This window comes from Chiloscyllium punctatum, chromosome 1 (assembly GCF_047496795.1).
Source record: "Chiloscyllium punctatum isolate Juve2018m chromosome 1, sChiPun1.3, whole genome shotgun sequence".
NCBI classification, from domain to species: Eukaryota; Metazoa; Chordata; class Chondrichthyes; order Orectolobiformes; family Hemiscylliidae; genus Chiloscyllium; species Chiloscyllium punctatum.
The window spans coordinates 115,481,934-115,505,111 of NC_092739.1; the positions used below are offsets into that span (position 1 = coordinate 115,481,934).

The 23,178-nt window shown below is 43.9% G+C and overlaps 1 protein-coding gene across 1 annotated transcript in view; it reads left to right on the forward strand.

The window, feature by feature from the left end:
• The first annotated feature begins 3,784 nt into the window (after window positions 1-3,784).
• The window catches only part of nol6 (nucleolar protein 6 (RNA-associated)), a 135,722-nt gene continuing 116,328 nt past the window's right edge, over window positions 3,785-23,178 (forward strand). The window contains exons 1-2 of the mRNA XM_072572807.1: window positions 3,785-3,911; window positions 14,720-14,959. Of these exons, the coding sequence (XP_072428908.1) occupies window positions 3,879-3,911; window positions 14,720-14,959 (273 nt within the window). The 5' untranslated portion in view covers window positions 3,785-3,878. The remainder of the gene's footprint in view (window positions 3,912-14,719; window positions 14,960-23,178) is intronic.

Sequence of the window (23,178 nt, forward strand, 5' to 3'; positions counted from 1 at the left end):
AAACTACATCAACTGCACTACCTCATCTACAAACCTTGTCACCTCCTCAAACTATTCAGTCAAAATTGTTAGACATGATTTCTCCCTTACAAATCATGCTGAATAGCCTTGATTAATCCATGCCTGTCCAAGTGAGGATAATTTTGTCCTCAGGACATTTTCTGATAGTTTCCCTACCATAGCTATTGAGCTCAACTGATTGTAGTTTTCTAGTTTATTTCTACCACCCTTTTTGAATAACACATTAGCTGTCCTCCACTTCTTTGGAGTAGTAGTAACATTGTGGGACACGTCCCTGATAGTCCAGAGTGTGAATATGTGTGAACAGGTTGATTATGAACATTTACAAGTTTCTGTGAATAGGAAACTGAGATTGGAGAGGTTCTCAATGACTCTTCTTGTCTGTACTACAATGTGACTCATTCTACATTTCTATCTATTCTCAATATCATGAGTACTCTCTAACATTTGCTCTGGGCACCCTCACCCAATATTCCACTTTCTTCAACTCTGCCTGGCATCAGTATAATTAGCATCATTTTCCAGTCTATTTTGTTTCTGAGGAAGAATCTTCCAAATCAAAACACTAACTTTGTTTTTCTCTCTCCTCAGATGCTGCCACTCCTGCTGAGCTTGTTCTTATTTTAATGAAAACATGGACCACTACTGTGTGTAAAAGAAGTAGCAATTTAAATAAAGTGCCGATGGATTCACTTCTCAAGGTGAATGACCCACCAACAAAATTCAGAACGGGGAATAATTACATAAATTCATCAAAAGCAATCTGGTAAAACGCTGGAACACAAAGGGGCAACGGGATGGGCATCCGTGGTGGAGAAAAAGAAATCCATGGTTCAGGTAGCAACTACTGTTGCCCACTCTATCTTTCCAGAAGTTGTCTAAGCAACCTGTTCAGAGACGATTTAACACACCTTTGGGGCAAGCAGGGCTTAAATCCTGATCCTTTGGCCCAGAGGTAGGGACATTACCACTGCACCATAATTGGTGGTTCTTCGCAGACGAGGATGAGTCTCTTCCACTCTCAGGGTGAGTCAGTAGGTGGCTGTGCAGACTGATGCAGCTACTGCACTCTCTGTTACACTTGGTCCAGAAGGTGGTCATGCAGAGGGGTGGGTAGGTTGGGTTGGGGTGGCAGCATGCTCCTTTCATTGTTTTTGCCTGCCTTCCACTTTTTCCCAATAGCAAGTCTCAAGATGCTCGTCGCATTCCCAGCTGTTCCTCCTCGACTTTGGACAGTCTTGGGCCAGTGATTCCCAGGTGTCTATGGGAATGTTGCACTTCAGCAGCGAGGCCTTGAGAGTATCACAGAAGTGCCTCCTCTGTCCATCTGGGGCTTGTCTGCCGTTTTGAAGTTGGAAGTAGAGCAGCTGCTTGGGGAGTCTCGTGTTGGTCATGCAGACAACATGCCCCAGCCCATCACAGCCGATCAGGGGATACTGGCTTGTTCGAGGACGCTGCGGTTAGTGTGTCTTTTTTTCCCAGCGATTACATGATCTTGTGTAGGCAGAATTGGTGGTATTGCTCTACTGCCTTGAGTTTTCTGCTGTAGACAGTCACATCTCAGAGGGCAGGAACCACTACAGCTCTGTAAACTGACTTTGGTGTTGGTACCTGATGTTGCTGTCCTCGAGCACCCTTTTCCTCTTGTGGCCGAAGGCTGCTCTAGCACACCGGAGGTGGTGCTGCATCTCTTCATCAATAGCTGCTTTGACTAACAGAATATTCCCAAGGTATTTGAAGTGGTCAATGTTTTCTCAGGCTTCCCCATAGACTTTGATTATTGGAGATTTTGCACAACGATGTTGAGCCAGGTTGGTGGAGGATCCTTCGTCTTGCGGATGTTCAAGGTGAGACTCATGCTCTCATATGCCTCCATAATGGTGCTGACGATGTACAACCTCTGAGATTATACATACACAAGCATCATATGTGTGCTGCAGTTCGATGACATTGGTTGGGGTGACTTTGATTTTGACCTGAAGGTAGAGGAGGTTGAATAATTTCCCACAGGCTCTGTAAATTGACTCCACTCCAGCAGGAACTTCTTGGCGATGAGGTAAAGCATTGTAGCAAGGTAGATGAATGTTGGGGCAATGGCACAGCCATGCTTGATACCAGTTCTAATGGGGAATGGGTCGGTGGTGGAGCCACTTGCCCTTATCATGATTTCCATGTCATTGAGGAGTAGGCACAGTATGGTATCAAACTTTATGGAGTAACTATAGGATGCTCCATAGTGCTTCCTGACTGATGGTGTCAAAGGCTGAAGAAGGTCAAATAGTTTCTTTTCTCTACATTTCTCCTGCAGCTGTTATGTAGTAAAAATCATGTCCATTGTGCTCCTCCATGGCTGAAAGTCACACTGCAATTCTGGGAGGAATTCCTCAGTCACGGTGAGAAGATGGTTGAGGAGGATATTGGCGATGACGTTTCCAATGGTCGACTGCAGGGAGATTCCCCTGTAGTTACCACAGTCGGACTTGTTCCCTTTTTTGAAGATGCTCACAACTGTGGCATCTCAGGGCTCTCTCAGGATGCTCTCCTCCTTCAGAAATGCTGTGAGCTTCTGGCTTAACAGAAGCTGATCATTCTCATCAAACCAGTCTAGGTGTTTCCTGGTTGATGGCTGATCGAGTTTTTGCAGGCATTGATGGTGGTCCAGAGGCAGTTGGAATCCTGTGACTTGGTGTTCCCGGGTCTTTGACAGTCTCAATGTTGAACTTTTTGCAGCACTGCTCCTGTTGTCTCCGCTGCAGTGGGGCTATATTTATGTTGAGGGGGTAAAAACAATGACTGCAGATGCTGGAAACCAGATTCTGGATTAGTGGTGCTGGAAGAGCACAGCAGTTCAGGCAGCATCCGAGGAGCAGTAAAATCGATGTTTCAGGCAAAAGCCCTTCATCAGGAATAAAAAAAATACATGAGTAATACAGATGTTACCTTTTACTTAGAGTTTGAGCCTGAGTATCGAGTTAGATTGTTATGTTGTTATTCCTGACGCAGGGCTTTTGCCCGAAATGTCGATTTTACTGCTCCTCGGATACTGCCTGAACTGCTGTGCTCTTCCAGCACTACTAATCCAAAATATATTTATGTTGATCCTGGCTTGGGTCAGATGATGGTCCCTCCAGCAGATGTCAGCTCCCGAAATGGCTTGGGTGATTTTAACATCTTTCTCATCCCTCGCTGTGATGATGACATAGTCAATGAGGTGCCAGTGTCTGGGGCGCAGATTGTCTTGTATTTGTCCTTTTGTCCCTTTATTGGTGATGAGGAAGTTTTGTTTGTGGCTTTTGGTCAAGGGAAGGAAGCTGTTGCAGTTTTGCTTCTCTTTCCCGCTTACATTTTCCCAGAAGTCTGCACAAGTGCCCCACACCATATTTCTCCCATTTTCAGGACTCCACTGGAGTCACTGCTTAAGGGTCCAGGAAGTTCCCTTGGAGCGTTGGACCATCAATGATCGACCTGTTGAAGGCCTTTTGCCCGAAATGTCGATTCTCCTGCACCTCGGATGCTGCCTGAGCTTTTGTACTTTTCCAGCAGCACACTCTCGACTCTGATCTCCACCATCTGCAGTCCTCACTTTCTGTGACTGACAACACATTGGGTCCTTACGTCACTCGATTGACAAGCCAAATGGAATCTGACAGGATCTGACGACAAGAAGTCCGTGGTTGACGTCACGTGATTGACACAAGGTGAATGGCAGAGTACCCGGAAACCGGCGCGTGGCTCATGGTATTGGACCAATCAGATCGTCAGGGGGTGGGTCTCCAGCTCGGAGCGATCGGAAGTTGAAGTAGCGCGTGGAGGTCGGGTGAAGCCGTTAAAAGTTGAGTGAAAAGCACGCAGGAGGAATGAAGAGAAAAAGCCATGATACTGAGTATGGGGTATGTGCACTGTTTTTATTAATATGAACCGGTTCCGTGCGGTAAATCAGGTGTGCTGGTCCCACATGTTTTACCCATCCCACTGCGCAATAACTGTCCTCGTTGCTGAAGTATAAATCTATTAGTGATCTCTGGTCACGTGTATTGAAGCAAACCTCAACATACCAGTACTTTCCTTCATTTATCACTGATTAAACACTGAACTTATTAAATCTGCGATATGACTGGCTACATTGGACGTCTGGACTAAACTGCAGAAGTGAGAGTTAATGGAAGAGAGATATAAGGTTTAGGGTGTAGGTTTGCTCGCTGAGCTGTAGGTTTGATATCTAGATGTTTCATTACCTGGCTAGGCAACATCATCAGTGGCGACCTCCAAGTGAAGTGAAGCTGTTGTCTCCTGCTTTCTATTTATAGGTTTGTCCTGGATGGGGTTCCTGGGGTTTGTGGTGATGTCATTTCCTGAGGGGTTGATAGATGGCATCTAGATCTATGTGTTTGTTTATGGCGTTGTGGTTGGAGTGCCAGGACTCTAGGAATTCTCTGGCATGACTTTGCTTAGCCTGTACCAGGATAGGTGTGTTGTCTCAGTCGAAATGGTGGCTTTTTTCATCCGTGTGTAGGGCTACGAGGGAGAGAGGGTCGTGTCTTTGTGTGGCTAGCTGGTGTTTGTGTATCCTGGTGGCTAACTTTCTTTCTGTTTGTCTTATGTAGTCTTTGTGACAGTCCTTGCATGGAATTTTGTAGATGACGTTGGTTTTGTCCATGGGATGTACTGGGTCTTTTAAATTTGTTAGTTTTTATTTGAGAATATTGGTGGGTTTGTTTGCTGCTAGGATTCCGAGGGGTCTTAGTAGTCTGGCTGTCATTTCTGAAACTTCTTTGATGTATGGTAAGGTGGTTAGGGTTTCTGGCTGTGTTTGGTCTGCTTGTCGTGGTTTGTTCTTGAGGAATCTGCGCACTGTATCTTTTGAGTATTCGTTCTTCTTGAATACATTGTATAGGTGGTTCTCCTTTGTTTTGCGTAGTTTGTCTGTGCTGCAGTGTGTGGTGGCTCATTGGAATAGTGTGCTGACACAGCTTCGTTTGTGTGTGTTGGGATGGTTGCTGGTGTGGTTAAGTATTTGGTCAGTGTCGGTTTTCTGTATACGCAGGTTTGTAGCTCTCCGTTGTCCTTTCTTTCGACTGAGACGTCCAGGAATGCATGTTTGTTGTCAGTTTCTTCCTCCTTGGTGAACTTTATGCCTGTGAGGGTGTTGTTGGTGATGTTAAATGTCTCTTCTATCTTGTTTCGTGTTGTGATGACAAATGTGTCATCTACGTAGCAGACCCAGATTTTTGGTTTGATGGTTGGTAGTGCTGTTTATTCTAATCTTTGCATTACTGCTTCTGCTCTGAGTGCTGATAGCGGAGATCCTGTGGGTGTGCTGTTGGTTTGTTTGTAGACTATGTTGTTGAAAGTGAAGTGGGTGGTGAGGCACAGGTCCACTAGCTTCATAATGTTTTCGTTGGTAATGTGATTGGTGGTTTGTGTGTGTGTGCTGGTCTCTTCTAAAAGTGTGGTAAGTGTTTCCTTTGTTGATGGAGGTGAACAGTGCTGTTACATCGAATGAGATCATTGCTTCGTCTTCCTCAATTTTGGTGTTTTTGATTTTTAGGAATTCCTGGGTGGAGTGGATGGAGTGCTGTGACTCTTCTACTAGGTAAATCAGGATTAGTGGTGTTGGAAGAGCACAGCACTTCAACCCCAGAGCATCAATGTGGACTTCAACAGTTTCCTCATTCTTTCCCCCCCCAACCCCACCTTTCTCCACCCCCCCACCTCATCCTAGTTCCAAACTTCCATCTCAGCACTGTCCCCATGACCTGTCCTACCTGCCTATCTTCTTTTCCACCTATCCACTCCACCCTCCCCCCGCCCCCGACCTATCACCTTCATCCCCTCCCCCACTCACCTTTTGTACTCAATGCTACTTTATTCCTGATGAAGGGCTTTTGCCCGAAATGTCGATTTTCCTGCTTCTCGGATGCTGCCTGAACTGCTGTGCTCTTCCAGCACCGCTAATCCAGAATCTGGTGTCGTCGTTTTTACCTACTAGGTATTTCAGTCTTGCGTGTAGTTCTTTGGCCAGTCTGAAAGTTGGTGTTCCGGGTAGTGCGACTATAGGTCTGAGGGGGGCTCCTGATTTATGGATTTTTGGTAGTCCTAGAATCGTGGGGTTTGGTCCAGTTGGGTTTCATTTTCTGGAATTCTGCCTTGTTTAATTGTCCGGAATTGTGTAGGGTAATTTTGATTTCTTAAAAAGTATTTTTTTGATAAGTTCCATGCCAAAGGTTAACAGGCAAGACTGATTGATGGCTTACTGTCATTTATACTCAACAATAAACAACAAAGTAAAATACAGTGAAAAGGTTCAAGTGTTGCCACAATTTAAATATTTTGAGATTAAAAAGATGGAGCTGAAACAAAGTTCATCTTCGTTTTATCGCCTCCACCATGAGTCCCAAGGTCTGAGTCGGCCAACCAATGACCCCCACGCTACCACTTAGGCTGGACCCTCCAGTGTTGGAACTGCCACTCTTCAGGTGCCATTTCTCTGGGCTGCCAATGCCCTATCCTGTGCTGGACCCAAACTTACCCTGCAGCCAGGAGCCCCAGCCTTGCTGCTGTCATTCTCTTACTGTCAACTAGGAGATCCCAGCTCTGAGCCTACCGCAATCAGGAGTCCTTGGCTTCGCTGCTGCCACTGCCTTGCTATACCCTGGAGTTCTCATTCTGGGTCTATCACAGTTCTTGTCTACACTGATGCTGCTGCCTTGCCATTACCTGCAATCTGCACTCAGGGCAACCAGACAAACACACGTGGGATTAGAGTTAGTTGTGTTTGTATGAACAGAATTGTTTAGACATAAGGGTGGCACAGTGGTTAGCCCGTGTTCAATTCCTCCCTTGGGCAACTGTCTATGTGGAGTTTGCATGTTCTCCCCATGTCTGTGTGGGTTTCCTCTGGTGCTCCGGTTTCCCCCACAGTCCAAAGATGTGCAGGTGAGGTGAATTGGCTATGCTAAATTGCCTGTAGTGTTCGGTGAAGGGGTAAATGTAGGGGAATGGGTCTGGGTGGGTTGCTGCTGTTCAGAGGGTTGATGTGGACTGGTTGGTCTGAAGGGCGTGTTTCCACACTGTAAGTCATCTAATCTAATCATAAATTGGGGGAGTTACAAATTGGTAGGCTGTGATCTGGGATTTCAGTTTTATTAGTAATATTGATTGGTTACGTGAATGGCAGAATGATGAGAGATGGAGTACTGTATAATGTCAGGATAGATAAAATTAATCACTTGGTTTATAAGATTAGAAAAGCAGAGTATTAGCTTAATGGGCTGAGTGACCTACTATTCTTATGAGCTACATTGGAACGAACAACAGAAGTAGGAACTGGGAAGCTCTAAATTAAACAAAAGCAAGGTTTGAGGTGAATCTGAAGATTATTTCTGATTATAAAGAAATCAGAATAGGTGCTGAGAGATAAGGACAATTAACATGCAGTGAAAAGGTTGGAGAAAGAAAAAGGTGTTTTTAATTCCTTCATGGGATGTGGACTTGGCTGGCTAGCCCAGCATGTTTTCCATCCTGAGTAGTCCATAAGACTGTTAAGAATCAATCACGTTGAATTGAATTTATTGTCACGTTTACCGAGGCACAGTGAAAAGCTTTGTCTTGCGAGCAAGACAGACAGATCACAGAGTTAAGTAGCTGGCATTGAGAGCTGGGTTGTTCTCAGTGCACCATTTTTCCAGGTCTTCCACCTCTTGTCTGAAGTCTGTTTTGTTGCCATTGGAGATTCGACCGACAATGCTAGTGTCATTAGCGAACTTGTAAATGGCATTAGTCTGGTATTTGACAACACAGTCATGGGTGTACAATAGGGGGCTGAGTACACACCTGGGTGGGCTCCAGTGTTGAGTCCAGACCCATTGAAGTGGGTCTGGAAAAACAAGTAGCCCAGACCAGGAAAAAATTGTGTATTTCCTTCCCTTAAGAACATTAGTGAACCAGATAGAGTTTTAACTAGACATAACTTTTAGGCATCAGTGCAGTAAAGGATAGTCACCAAGAAAAGCAAGGATATTGAGAAAAAAACTACTTTACTATGGCAGTAGTGAGAATGTGAACTTCACTTGCACAGAATATAGTTAAATTGCATATTGTCGATGCAATAAAATAAAAACTGAATCAAGTGTTGCAATGGTAGATTTAGGGTGCAAAATGCCTACTGCAGATGCACCTGTCTGTGGCAGTATCAGTAAGAGTGATCACTGCACAGTCCTTGTGGAGATGAAGTCCTGTCTTCACACTGACAATACCCTCCATGGTGTTGTGTGGCACTATCACTGTGCTAAATGGATCAGTCTTCGAATTGCTAGATCTGTTCGAGACTGGGCATCCACGACGTGCTATGGGCTCTTAACTCCAGAAGAATCGTAGTCCAGCATAGTTTATGACTTCACGGTCCAGCAGATTCCCCACTCAACCATCACCATCAAACCAGGAGATACACCCTGGTTCAATGATAAGTGTAGGGGGGGCATGCCAGGAGCAGAATCAGATGTACCTAAAAATAAGTTATCAACCTGGTGACAGTACCAAACAGGACGACTTGCATGCCAAACAGCAGAAGCTAAGAACCACAACCTACAGGTTAGATCTGAGCTTTGTAGTCTTGCCACATCCAGTTGTGAATGGTGGTGGACACATAAACAACTCACTGGACATGGAGGCTCCACAGATATCTCCATCATCAACAAGGTGAGAGCCCAATGCAGTAGTGCAAAAAAGAAGGCTGAAGCATTCCCAGCAATCTTTTTAGCCAGGCGTTTCAGATGGAGAATCCATCTCTGTCTTTTCGAGTGGTCCCCAACATCACAGATACCAGTCTTCAGCCAATTCGATTCACTCCATGTGATTATCGAGAGATAGTTGAAGGCATTGGATACTACAGAGGCTATGGGCCCTGACAACATTCCCGCAATAATACTGAAGACTTGTGCTCCAAAAGCTGCCTCGGTCCTAGCTAGCTGTTTGAGCAGAAATCTACGTGACAGTGTGGAAATTTGCCTGGTGAATTGTACAGAGTTGGACAAATCCAGCCTGGCCAATTACCACCCGATCAATCTTTTGACTATCAGGGACGTGATGGAAAGTGTCATCAACAGTGCGATCAAGCAGCACCTGCTCAGTAATAACCACCTCAGTGATGCTCAGTTTGGATTCTGCCAGAGCTAATCATGTCATGATCTTATTTCAGCACTGGCTCAGAAATGGACAAAAGGAGCTGAATTCCAGAGATGAGTTGGGTGTAACAGCCCTTGAAATCAAGCCCTAGCAAAACAGGAATCAATGGGTATTGGGGACACACTCTGTCTTACCTTGCAGAGAGGAATATACTCGTGGTTGTAAAAGATCAGTTATTTCAGCTTCAGGACATCTCTGCAAGCATTGATCAGAGTCCTGTCCTAGGCTTAACCATCTTCAACTGCTTTATCAGTTACCTTCCCCCTCCATTTTTAAGGTCTGAACTGGGTATGTTTGTGCAATTATTGGTAATGTTCAGCATCACTTGTGACTCCCCAGATACTGAAGCAGTCCATCTTCAAATGCCAGAAGATCTAGCCAATATCAACACCTGTGTTGACAAGTGACATGTAATATTTGTGCCTCACAAATGCCAAGCAATCACTGTCTCTAATAAGAGACAATCTAACTGCCACCACTTGACATTCAATGGAGTTAGCATCACTGAACCTTTCAGTATCAACATCCTTGGGGTAACCATTGACCAGAAACTGAAGTAAATTTAGTATATAAACACTTGTTACAAGAGCAGGTCAGAGGTTAGGAATACAGTGGCAAGTAATTCTCATTTCCTGACTCCCCAGAGCATGTCCACCATTTACAAGACACAAGTCAGATGCGGAACTCCCCTTTTTGCACATTTGCAAATTCTCCCCGTGTCTGCGTGGGTTTCCTCCGGGTGCTCCGGTTTCCTCCCACAGTCCAAAGATGTGCAGGTTAGGTGAATTGGCCATGCTAAATTGCCCGTAGTGTGAGGTAAGGGGTAGATGTAGATGTAGATGTAGGAGTATGGGTGGGTTGCGCTTCGGCGGGGCGGTGTGGACTTGTTGGGCTGAAGGGCCTGTTTCCACACTGTAAGTAATCTAATCTAATCTAATCTTTTGCCTGGATGAGTGCAGCTCCAATATCAAGAAGCTTGACACCATGTAGGAGAAACAGTCTCCTTGATTGGCATCATGCTTCACACATTCATTCCCTCTACCACTGATGTTCAGGAGCAGCTGTGTGTGTATAATCTATAAGATACTTTGCAGAAATTTGCCAAAGGTCCTTAAACAGCACCTTTGAAACCCATGACCACATCTGTCTAGAAGGACAAGGGCAGCAGATACATGGAACACCGCCATCTCCAAATTCCCTTCCAAACACTCACCATCCTCATTGGAAATAGGTCACTGCTTCAATATGGCTGGGTCAAAATTTTGGAATTCCATCTCTAAGCTCGTTACAGATCTACCTACTGCATATGGACTACAGTGGTTCGAGAAGGTAGCTCGCCATCACCTTTTTTGAAGACGACCAGAAATGGGCAATAAATAGTGGCCAGCCAGCAGCATACATGTCCCATAAGTGAATTGAAAAAAATGAAAAATACTTTGTACAAATAGAGCACATAGAACCAATTGCACAATTTTTGTGCTGTGTATCCATGGTAATCCATGTAATTCTCTTGGGGTGTTTGCTTTTCCAAAAAGTTCCAGATAAAAATTTTCACCAAGTATTGTTGAGATTCATGACAATGTTGCAATGTAAAGAAATTGGCTGAAGTATCACAGATACTGGACACTGGTTGAAGGCCTAGTGCACCAGGAATCTGTATTTGACCCAGTTTTTTTCCAATAATTTTGTTTTAGAAATTCAAATTGCTGAAATTTAACCATTATGCATTGTTGTCATTGGGAACACTTGTTTAAATTTGCAGCCATTTTAGGTTCGGCAAACATTTGTTGCCTATTCCAAGATGCCCAGAGAAGGGAGTGGGGAAGACAATTGCTTTGCAGTGTTATTAATCCAGTGATCTAGGTAACGTTTGGGTAACCGGAATTTGAATCCCACTCTGACAGATGGTGGAATTTGATTTGAGTAATAAAGTCTGGAATTAAGACTGTATTGGTAATCATTGTTTGTCTGGAAAAACTAATCTGATTCACTAATGTCCTTTGTGGAAAGGGGCTACTATCCTTACCTGATGTGACCTATATGTGACTCCAGATCCCCAGCAAGTAGGGATGCACAATAAATGCTGGCTGAGCCAGTTTTGCTCTAATCTTATGAATGAACAAAAAAAAACTTGAGGTAGTGAAAGACACACATAGAGTCAAAGAGATGTACAGCACAGAAACAGACCCTTCAGTCCAACTCGTCCATGCCAACCAGAGATCCCAGCCCAATCGAGTCCGACCTGTCAGCACCCGGCCCAGATCCCTCCAAACCCTTCCTATTCATAGACCAATCCAGATGTCTTTTAAATGTTGCAATTGTACTAGCCTCCATCACTTCCTCTGGCAGCTCATTCCATACACATACCACCCTCTGCGTGAAAAAGTTGCCTCTTAGGTCTCTTTTACATCTTTCCCCTCTCACCCTAAATCTATGCTCTCTCGTTCTGGACTCCCCCACCTCAGGGGCATCCATGCCCCTTCTGATTTTGTAAACCTCTAAAAGCTCATCCCTCCGCCTTGAACACTCCAGGGAACACAATCCTAGCCTATTCAACCTCTCCCTGTAGCTCAAATTCTCCAACCCTGGCAATATCCTTGGAAATCTTTTCTGAACCCTTTTCAAGTTTCACAACATCTTTCTGATAGGAAGGAGACCAGAATTGCATGCAATATTCCAACAGTGGCCTAACCAATGTCCTGTACAGCTGCAACATGACCTCCCAACTCCTGTACTCCATACCCTGACCAATACAGGAAAGCATAGCAAACTCCTTTTTCACTATCCTATCTACCTGCGACTCCACTTTCAAGGAGCTATGAACCAGCACTGCAAGGTCTCTTTGTTCAGCAACACTCCCGAGGACCTCACCATTAAGTGTGTACGTCCTGCTAAGATTTGCTTTTCCAAAATGCAGCACCTCACATTTATCTGAATTAAATCCCATCTGCCGCTTCTCAGCTCATTGGCCCATATGATCAAGATCCCATTGTAATCTGAGGTAACCTTTGCTGTCCACTACACCTCTAATTTTGGTGTCATATGCAAACTTATTAACTATATCTCTTCTGCTCACATCCAAATAATTTGTATAAATCATGAGAAGTAGAGGGCCCAGCACCAATCCTTGTGGCACTCCACTGGTCACAGGCCTCCAGTCTGAAACACAACCCTCCACCACCACCCTCTGTCTTCTACCTTTGAGCCAGTTCTGTATCCAAAAGGCGAGTTCTCCCTGTATTCCATGAGTTCTAACCTTACTAATCAGTCTCCCATGGGGAACCTTGTTGAACGCCTTACTGAAATCCATATAGATCACATCTACCGCTCTGCCCTCATCACTCCTCAGTTTTTAGGAGAAGTAACAAAATCAAGTTTGTGAGACATGATTTCCCATACACAAAGCCATGCTGACTATTCCTAATCAGTCTTTGCCTTTCCAAATACAGATTCCTTTTTTTTTACCGTCTTATGGCTGAAACGTTACGATAAAATCCCACTTTTGGTACTAAGGTGCAAGTGAAAAAAAATTCCATTACTTATCTTGAAGAAGAATAGTGGAGTTATCGCCAGTGTCCTGGCAGTACTTGTCACTCAATGAATATCTTAATGATTAGATGATCAGTTTTTATCACACTATTGTCTCGGGGAGTTTCCTGTGTGAAAATTGATTCTTAGTTTTGACATTGCAACACTGATTGCCCTATACAAGAGAGCACTTCAGTGGCTGTAAACTGCTTTTTCATGTCCTGAGATTTGCGGACAGCACTATATAAATGGAAGTCTTTCCTCTTCTTTAGTTGTTCACTACATCCAGTATCATTTTAATATGACCTTGAAGAGAATAGCGTCTGCTACCTTTCCTTGCTTTCTGCTTACATGCTTGTAATTGCTGAATGTCTAGTTTCATTTATTCAATCATGGGGTGTGATTTAACCACCATTTATTGGACTTCTCTATTACAATGTAGAAGGTGGAGGTGAGGTACTTTCTGCAATCCATGTGGTGAAGGGGACATCCTGCTATTAGGGATAGAGTTCTAAGTTTGTGAGAAGATTTGTAGCTTGGGTGCTCGTTGTTGTGGTTCTGTTCGCCGAGCTGGGAATTTGTGTTGCAGACGTTTCGTCCCCTGTCTAGGTGACATTCTCAATGCTTGGGAGCCTCCTGTGAAGCGCTTCTGTGATCTTTCCTCCAGCATTTATAGTGATTTGTATCTGCCGCTTCCGGTTGTCAGTTCCAGCTGTCCGCTGCAGTAGCCGTTATATTGGGTCCAGGTCGATGTGCTTATTGATTTGAATCTGTGGATGAGTGCCATGCCTCTAGGAATTCCCTGTCTGTTCTCTGTTTGGCTTGTCCTATAATAGTAGTGTTGTCCCAATCGAATTCACGTTGCTTGTCATCTGAGTGTGTGGCTACTAAGGATAGCTGGTCATGTCATTTCGTGGCTAGTTGGTGTTCATGGGTGCGGACCATTAGCTGTCTTCCTGTTTGTCCTATGTAGTGTTTTGTGCAGTCCTTGCATGGGATTTTGTACACTACATTGGTTTTGCTCATGCTGGGTGTTGGGTCCTTCGTCCTGGTGAGTTGTTGTCTGAGAGTGCTGTTGGTTTGTGTGCTGTTATGAGTCCTAGTGGTCGCAGTAGTCTGGCTGTCACACATCAGAAACATTTCTGAACTGATAGCCACATTTCTGAATTGACGAAATGACATGACCAGCTATCCTTAGTAGCCACACACTCTGATGACAGGCAACATGAGTTTGACTGGGACAACACTACTACTATAGGGCTGCCAATCATGCAGGCTCTTAGATGTTAAATTTCTTTGCTGTCAAAGCTACACTCTTCCAGGCAACTGGATTATATTTCATTGCACTCCTGACTTGTATTGTGGATCGTCGATAGGCTTTGGGGATAGAGGAAGTGAGTTGCTTTCAGCAGAATTCCTAGCCTCTGACCTCCCCCAGAATTAATATGACTATTCCAGTTCAGTTTCTGGTTGATGGTAATTCCCAGGATGTTGATACTGAGGAAGTTCAGTAATCGTAACACCATTGAATGTCAGGGGACTGTGATTAGATTCTTTGTTTTTGGAGATGGCCATTGCCAGGCACTTGTGTGGCATGAATGTTAGATGCCACTGGTCAGCTCAAGTTACCCAAGTCTTGCTGCATTTGGACACTGCTTTGGTCAGTGAGAAGTTATCAGTGCTGTTGAACATGTTACTGTCATTGGCGAAGACTGTACTTCTGACTTCATAAAGGTAGGAATGTCTTTGGTAAGGCATCACTTCTGTGCTTATAGTGGTACTTTTCTCCGGTTTCTTTTTTGCAATTTTGAAGGGTCAAGCATGAGTAGATACAAAAGTCAAGAGTCAGGCAATATTCTCAGTTCAAATGTACAGCAACAGCGAGCTGCATGGGCCATGTGAAGCAGATGTTTGGTCTTGTTTGTTAATTTAAGAGTATGTATTTTATGACATTGTATTTTTAATTTTCTGTGCCTTAATTTTAAAGGATTTAGAAAAATTCCAAGATGAAGACGACGGCAGTGTTGATGAGGAGATGGAGGAAAAAGAAATTAAAAATCCTGGAAAAAAGAGGAATGTCATGAAAAACAAACAGCCAAAAGATGTTGGAGTAATAGAAGCTGTTAAACTAAACAAAAGAGAGCTGTACAAGCCTCCAACTAATGAAGAGCTCAATCAGCTGAAAGAAACCGAGAATCTCTTTCATTCTACTTTGTTAAGAATGCAGGTACTACCCCACGATAAAACAATATAATTTTCTTGAATATTTGAATATTTCTATTATAGAAAACATTAAGTTATTTTTACTTCTCCTATTTCCACCCTGTATCACATTGAAGCACAAAATATGAATAGTTGTTCCTTAGTTTAAGTGTTTCTCTCTCCTTTTTTGAATGCAGCGGCATGGTTTAGTGAGCAGCAAATCTCACCCCTGCCCCCGTCTCTGTCTTCTCTCTCTCTCTTTCTTTCTTTCTTTCTTTCTTTCTTTCTTTCTTTCTTCTTTCTTTCTTTCTTTCTTTCTTTCTTTCTTTCTTTCTTTCTCTCTCTCTCTGTCTCTCCTCTGTCTCTCCCTCTGTCTCTCCCTCTGTCTCTCCCTCTCTCTCTCTCTCTCTGTCTCTCTCTCTCTGTCTCTCTCTCCCTGTCTCTCTCTCTCTCTGTCTCTCTCTCTCTCTGTCTCTCTCTCTCTCTGTCTCTCTCTCTCTCTGTCTCTCTCTCTCTCTGTCTCTCTCTCTCTCTGTCTCTCTCTCTCTCTGTCTCTCTCTCTCTCTGTCTCTCTCTCTCTCTGTCTCTCTCTCTCTCTGTCTCTCTCTCTCTCTGTCTCTCTCTCTCTCTGTCTCTCTCTCTCTCTGTCTCTCTCTCTCTCTGTCTCTCTCTCTCTCTGTCTCTCTCTCTGTCTCTCTCTCTGTCTCTCTCTCTGTCTCTCTCTCTGTCTCTCTCTCTCTGTCTCTCTCTCTCTCTGTGTCTCTCTCTGTGTCTCTCTGTCTCTCTCTGTCTCTCTCTGTCTCTCTCTGTCTCTCTCTGTCTCTCTCTGTCTCTCTCTGTCTCTCTCTGTCTCTCTCTGTCTCTCTCTGTCTCTCTCTGTCTCTCTCTGTCTCTCTCTGTCTCTCTCTCTCTGTCTCTCTCTCTCTGTCTCTCTCTCTCTGTCTCTCTCTCTCTGTCTCTCTCTCTCTGTCTCTCTCTCTCTGTCTCTCTCTCTCTCTGTCTCTCTCTCTCTGTCTCTCTCTCTCTGTCTCTCTCTCTCTGTCTCTCTCTCTCTGTCTCTCTCTCTCTCTGTCTCTCTCTCTCTCTGTCTCTCTCTCTCTCTGTCTCTCTCTCTCTCTGTCTCTCTCTCTCTCTGTCTCTCTCTCTCTCTGTCTCTCTCTCTCTGTCTCTCTCTCTCTGTCTCTCTCTCTCTCTCTCTCTCTTCTGCCCCCCCCCTCACGCTTGCTATGTAAATAAAAGTTGAGTTAGTTGGCTTAGACCTGTGAATTAAACAAAATTAATGGTCTGACAGCACAAAAGCAGGGTTTTGATCATTGTTAATAAGGCTGTAGAATGGGGATGTTGTTGACATCTTCAACTTATGGACAGGTGCCTAATATAAATATGGAATAAAATATCTTGAAAACATAAAGCAAACCTCAGGATGCACACTACAGTTTTTAGTCATCGTCATGAAGGTCTGCAGCACAGAAAAATGTCCATTGAGTCTGTATCAGTCAAAAATAAGGATGTCTACCTTTTATCAGTCTGGAAGACCAGTGAGTTCCAGATTCCATCCCTCGACGCAAACTCTACTGCTCCAAATTAAACGATCAGAGTCTGTTCAATCTCTCTTCATAATTAAAACTGCTCATCCCATGCCATGTCCTCTTAACAAAAACAGAAATTGCTGGAGTAACCCAGCAGATCTGGCAGCATCTGTGGAGTGAAAGCAGAGTTAATGTCTTGGGTCCAGTTATCTTTTCATCAGAACTGATCCTCTTAAATCTGCTGTGCATCCTTTCTGTTGCAGTAATATCTGACCTATCATTTGGATCCAGAAACACGCACAATACTCTAGCTATTGCCTAACCTTCATCTTATATGGTTCCAGCATCAGCTGCCTGTTCTTAAACTCTTCCTTCCTTTTAATAAAGGCAAGTATCCCATGTGCATTCTTGATCACTTTATCCACTTGTCCAGCTATCTTAAGGGACCTATGGACATGCAAACTAGGGTCCCTCATATCCTCATCACTTCCCAGAGTTCTCCTGTTCATCATATATTCCCTTGCCATCTTTATCCTACCCACAGGCATCACCCCTCACTTATCCAGGTAAGTTGCTAGTCAAGACCTGCAAAATAACCATGGTAAAATTATCATCTTAGTTTGATTTCTGTTTATTCTTTCAGAGACCAAATAGAGAATCAAAGCTTCTCATTGTAAAAATCTTTATGCAGTGTCTCTGTGTTTAAACAAAAAGTCAAACATTTGTCTGATTTCCTCAACTTTGTCCCCTGTAAACTTAAGGGTATCCAAAATTCTGCTATATAAGGCTTAACTCTCATCAAGTCCCATTTTCCTTGGCAATCCTTTTACAGTTCATTCATGGGATAGAAGTGTCACTGGCTAGGAAATAGAAAATCAATGGAAATTATTCTGAGGGACAGGATCAATCAATACTTGGAAGCATAGGGTGACAAGGAAGGTACAGAAGATGCTTACCTTCATTAGCTGGGGCACAGAATACAAAAGCCAGGAAGTCTTGTTACTTTAGAAACCATTAGTTTGGCGACAGTTGGAATATTGTGTGCAGGTCTGGTCACCACACTATTGGAAGGGTGCAATTGTACTGGAGAAGGTGCTGAAAAAAATTCATCAGCATGTTCCCTCAGATGAAAAGTCTCCGTTATGAGGAGAAACTGTATAGATTAGGTTTGTTTGCTTGAGGGGGGGAAAATCTGATTGAGAGGAATAGACAATTTTGTACTGGATTAGTGGTGCTGGAAGAGCACAGCAGTTCAGGCAGCATCCAACGAGCAGCGAAATCGACGTTTCGGGCAAAAGCCCTTAGACAATTTTGTGTAGATCGTGAGAATCTCTTCCTTTATAGCAGGTGTGTCCTGAGACCAGAGGGTGTATGTTTAAGGTGAGGACTAAGTGGTTTAAAGGGGATCTGAGGAAATGTTTTTCATCCAGAGAGTAGTAGAAATATGAAATGTCGCTGCTTCAGAGTGTGGTGGAGGCACTTATTTTCGCAACATTTTAAGAAGTATCTGGACAAAGCACTTAAAATGCCAGGCTATGGACAAAGGAAAGGTAAATGGGATTAGTATAGTCTGGTGTTTGTTGGTTGGCAAAGGCATGGTGGGCTGAAGGGGCTATTTTTGAGCTACATAGAAAACTGCAGCATAATGTTTGGTTTGATTTTATAATGGGGGAAAAGTGAGGACTGCAGATGCTGGAGATCAGAGCTGAAAATGTGTTGCTGGAAAAGCCCAGGTCAGGCAGCATCCAAGGAGCAGGAGAATCGACCTTTCGGGCATGAGCCCTTCTTCAGGAATGAGGAAAGTGTGTCCAGCAGGCTAAGATAAAAGGTAGGGAGGAGGGACTTGGGGGAGGGGCATTGGAAATGCGATAGATGGAAGGAGGTCAAGGTGATGGTGATAGGCTGGAGTGGGGGTGGGGGCGGAGAGGTCAGGAAGAAGATTGCAAGTTAGGAAGGCGGTGCTGAGTTCGAGGGATTTGACTGAGACAAGGTGGGGGGAGGGGAAATGAGGAAACTGGAGAAATCTGAGTTCATCCTTTGTGGTTGGAGGGTTCCTAGGCGGAAGATGCGCTCTTCCTCCAACCGTCGTGTTGCTATGGTCTGGCGATGGAGGAGTCCAAGGATCTGCATGTCCTTGGTGGAGTGGGAGGGGGAGTTGAAGTGTTGAGCCACGGGGTGGTTGGGTTGGTTGGTCCGGGTGTCCCAGAGGTGTTCTCTGAAACGTTCCACAAGTAGGCGGCCTGTCTCCCCAATATAGAGGAGGCCACATCGGGTGCAGCGGATGCAGTAAATGATGTGTGTGGAGGTGCAGGTGAATTTGTGGTGGATATGGAAGGATCCCTTGGGGCCTTGGAGGGAAGCAAGGGGGGAGGTGTGGGCGCATGTTTTGCATTTCTTGCGGTTGCAGGGGAAGGTGCCGGGAATGAAGGTTGGGTTGGTGGGGGGTGTGGACCTGACTAGGGAGTCACGGCATTTAGTATAAGGAAAGGCAAGTTATGCTGCAGCTTTAAAGAACTTCAGTTTGGCTGCACTCTGAATATTGTGTGCAGTTCTGGTCACCACTCTACCAGAAAGATGTGAATGCTTTGGCGAGGGGACCAGAGTTTTACCAGGAAGTTGTCTGGTATGCGGGTTTTTATTTATGAAGAAAGGTTGGATAGACTGGGTTTGTTTTCACTGGAATGCAGGATGTTGAGGGGTGATCTGATAGAATTTTGTAAGATTTTGTATGGCATGGAAAGAGTGGAAAGTATGAGGTTTTTTCCCCAGTGGTAGAGTGTCACTTCCTAGGAGATACAGATTCGCTGTGCCTGGAATGTGTTGCCAGAGGAGGTGGTAGAAACAGACTCAATAGAAGCATTTAAGAAGCACCCAGATGAATACATGAATGGGAAGGATTTAAAGAGATATGGATCCTGTAAGTGAAGACTGTTTTAAAATTGTTCTTTGTTCTAAGTGTGAAGTGATGCATTTGTGGATGTCTAATAATGGAAGGATGTACACAGTGAATGGTAGGTCACAAAGGACTGAGGACCAGAGGGACCTTGGTGTACAAGTCCATAGCTCCCTAAAGCACAGACCGGGTGTTGAAGAGTGCATTTGGGATACTTGCCTTCATTAGCTATGGTGGAGAATATAGGAGTAGGGAAGTCTTGTTGCAACTTCATAGAGTATTGGTTAGTCTGCAGGTGGAATATTCTGTGGGTCTAGTCACCACTTCTGGAAGGTCATGAATGCATGGAAGAGGATGTAAAAGAGATTCATCAGGATATTGTGTGGGATGGAAAATTTCAGTTATGAGGTGAGATTGTATAGGTTGGGGGCAGAGGAGGCTAAGGAGGGATTTGATCAAGCTATACAAAATTGAGAGGCCCTAGACAGATGTGTCCAATACCAGAGGGCCTGAGTTTAAGGTGAGAAGTAGTGGTTTAGTTGGGATCTGAAGAAAAATGTTTTCATCCAGAGGGTGGCAGAAATATTGGAAGTGCTATTGAATGTAGAGGGCAGGGTGGAGGCATGTACTCCCGTAACATTTAAGAAGCATCTGGATGAGCATTTAAAATCCCAAGGCTAGGGACCAAGTGAGGGTAAATAGTACCACAGTAGTTTGGTGTTCGTTAGTTGACATAGGTACAGCAGGCTGAAAGACCTGTTTCTATGACTCTGACAGGGTTAAGGAGGAATTTCTTCACTCTGAGAGTGGAATTTACTGCCAGAGCAAACTGTTGAGGCAAAAGCATTGAAGACTTCCGACAAAAATGAAGAAAAAAATTCATAAGACTAAGGGGATCAAAAAGCATAGGGAGAAACAGGGAGCAGGGTACTGAATTAGGTGATCGGTTCTGATCATAGTGGAGCAGGCTCAAAGGGCTGAATAAATCCTGCTTCAGAATGCATTGCACACTCTGACCATTTGCGGAGTTGGCCATCCACATAGTTACATTAATTAAAATTTCATTTGAATCCCATTTAAAAAGTCCTCTTTCTATTAGTAAAATGGTCTTTGCAACTGCCTGACGTAGGCATAAGATTAATTTCTACAATCTGTGGGGAATGCACTCTTCTGATGAACTCTTAATTTGTTTTCAAATTAATTTACTAAACACATTGTTGTTAATGATTATGCACTTTACCTTGTATTTTCCTTGTAGAGTAATCGAGTCTGATATGGTATGAAATAGAAATATTAACCATAGGAGGTTTTCTTTCTATACAGTGACCACGAAATGACATTTTTATTGTGTTTATGTATTCATCCAGGGAGGTAAGCGTCCAGGAGTGCATTGTCTCCCCGATGGTTATGTTTCAGATTGAATTGACCTTTTGAATTTAGTTTTATATTTTCTTCTACTGCAGTTTTGGCATTGAGGATCTGCTTTTTAAAATACACTTTTAAACTTTTGGGGCGAGTACAAGACTTAAAAATAGTCAGAGCTCTACAAATCAATGACAGCAGGAACTGACTGCAGAATTATGGTTGGAGGAGTTGTCATCCTAAGAAATCAGATTTTGTTTGTTCCATGCTGACTGCTTCAGCTCCTTATCTAAAAGCTGGATTCCACCCCCCCCACCCTCAATCTTTGGAGGAGCATCAGCAACAGATAATCAGCTATGACTGGAGAAGCAACAAGGGTGAGATGGAGAGAACTTTGAAGTTGGAAATTGAGGTGGGTCGTCTTGGCTGGTACTGCTCCTGCTCCTGCTATGCAGGTGGCTTTCAGCTGCTCATCGGCAATTGCTTTGACTAGCTGCTGGACACATTAGGTTGAGGCAAAGCAGAAAATTTGATAAGAGTATCTCAAAGCCTGGAAAATCACTGCGAGTAATGAGGTTGGGAACAGGAGCCAGTGTTAGGTTCCCTTGAGATTCTTAAATGCATGATGCAACTGCAATATGCCAACTTGTGTGAACAGCCACAATTTATTTAAGCAAGTGTCAGCTTTTGGAGGATCACTCAACATTCTTCATGATGCTTGTGGAGCGTGTCATGTGAGGCACCCTGAACAAGGGAACCGTCCTCCTTTGTACTGGGTTTCACATCAGTCAGTCATGCATGCAAAACACAACTCCCTGCAACTTCTCCATAGCCACATGCTGAGGATCCAAAATCTGGATTTTTGTTGTCAGGAGCAACCATTTTACGCATGCTTTTATGAACTACAAAATGGCTTCTTAATGCAACTAACTTAAAATAATATAACAAAATGGCTTCTTGGAGCAATGGCATCTAGCTCTGCTGAAAACTGCATTTCTGAACTAATTGAAAGAGAGTAGCAAACAATGCCCTGTTCATGGTATGAATTAACTAAGATATGATATCATTAAAGTATCCTAATTGACCTTGGAAATCAGGTGTCCCGGAGATAAAGAAGTGCAAAACAAGTCAGTTCCCAGGAAATAATATTGGCTTAATTTTGTCTATTTGTCATTTTATTTTAAGGCTATCCTGTTTAAGAGACCTATAAAAGGTGCTTGCGTTTTAAGATCGTGTGCAGCATTTCCAGAGTACACAGATGTTGCTGGATAACATTTGCCCAGCATTGTAATAAATAGTTAAATCTTGCTGAAATCAGACCAAGCTGCTAGTATTTATTTGACCCATCGCAGAACCTAGAGGCCCCTCTTGGGTGTCCAGATCTTCAATGCCACCCAAAAACAATGTAAAATGATTAGATTATTTCCAAAATGCCACTGTTTAAGAAGTGTGGTAAGGACAAGCCAGGGGACTTCTAGACCAGTGAGCCTGACATTGCAGGTGGGCAAGTTGTTGGAGGGAATCCTGAGGGTCAGGATGTACAGGTATTTGGAAAGGCAAGGACTGATTAGGGATAGTCAACATGTCTTTGTGCGTGGGAAATCTTGTCTCACAAACTTGACTGAGTTTTTTGAAGAAGTAACAAAGAAGATTGATGAGGGCAGAGCAGTAGATGTGATCTATATGGACTTCAGTAAGGCATTCGACAAGGTTCCCCAAGGGAGACTGGTTAGCAAGGTTAGATCTCATGGAATACAGGGAGAACTAGCCATTTGGATACAGAACTGGCTCAAAGGTAGAAGACAGAGGGTGGTGGTGGAGGGTTGTTTTTCAGATTGGAGACCTGTGACCAGTGGAGTGCCGCAAGGAGTGGTGCTCGGTCGAATACTTTTTGTCATTTACAGAAATGATTTGGATGTGAGCATAAGAGGTACAGTTAGTAAGTTTGCAGATAACACCAAAATTGGAGGTGTTGTGGACAGCAAAGAGGGTTACCTCAGATTACAATAGGGTCTGGACCAGATGGGCTGAGACATGGCAGATGGAGTTTAATTCAGATAAATGCGAGGTGCTGCATTTTGGGAAAGCAAATCTTAGCAGGTCTTATACACTTAATGGCAAGGTCCTCAGGAGTGTTGCTGAACAAAGAGGTCTTGGATTGCGGGTTCATAGCTCCTTGATGCTGTGAAACTTGAAAAGATTCAGAAAAGATTTACAAGGATGTTGCCAGGGTTGGAGGATTTGACCTACAGGGAGAGGCTGAACAGGCTGGGGCTGTTTTCCCTGGAGTGTCAAAGGCTGAGTGGTGACCTTATAGAGGTTTACAAAATTATGAGGGGCATGGATAGGGTAAATAGGCAAAGTCTTTTCCCTGGGTTCGGGGAATCCAGAACTAGAGGGCATAGGTTTAGGGTGAGAGGGGAAAGATATAAAAGAGACCTCTGAGGCAATTTTTTCACA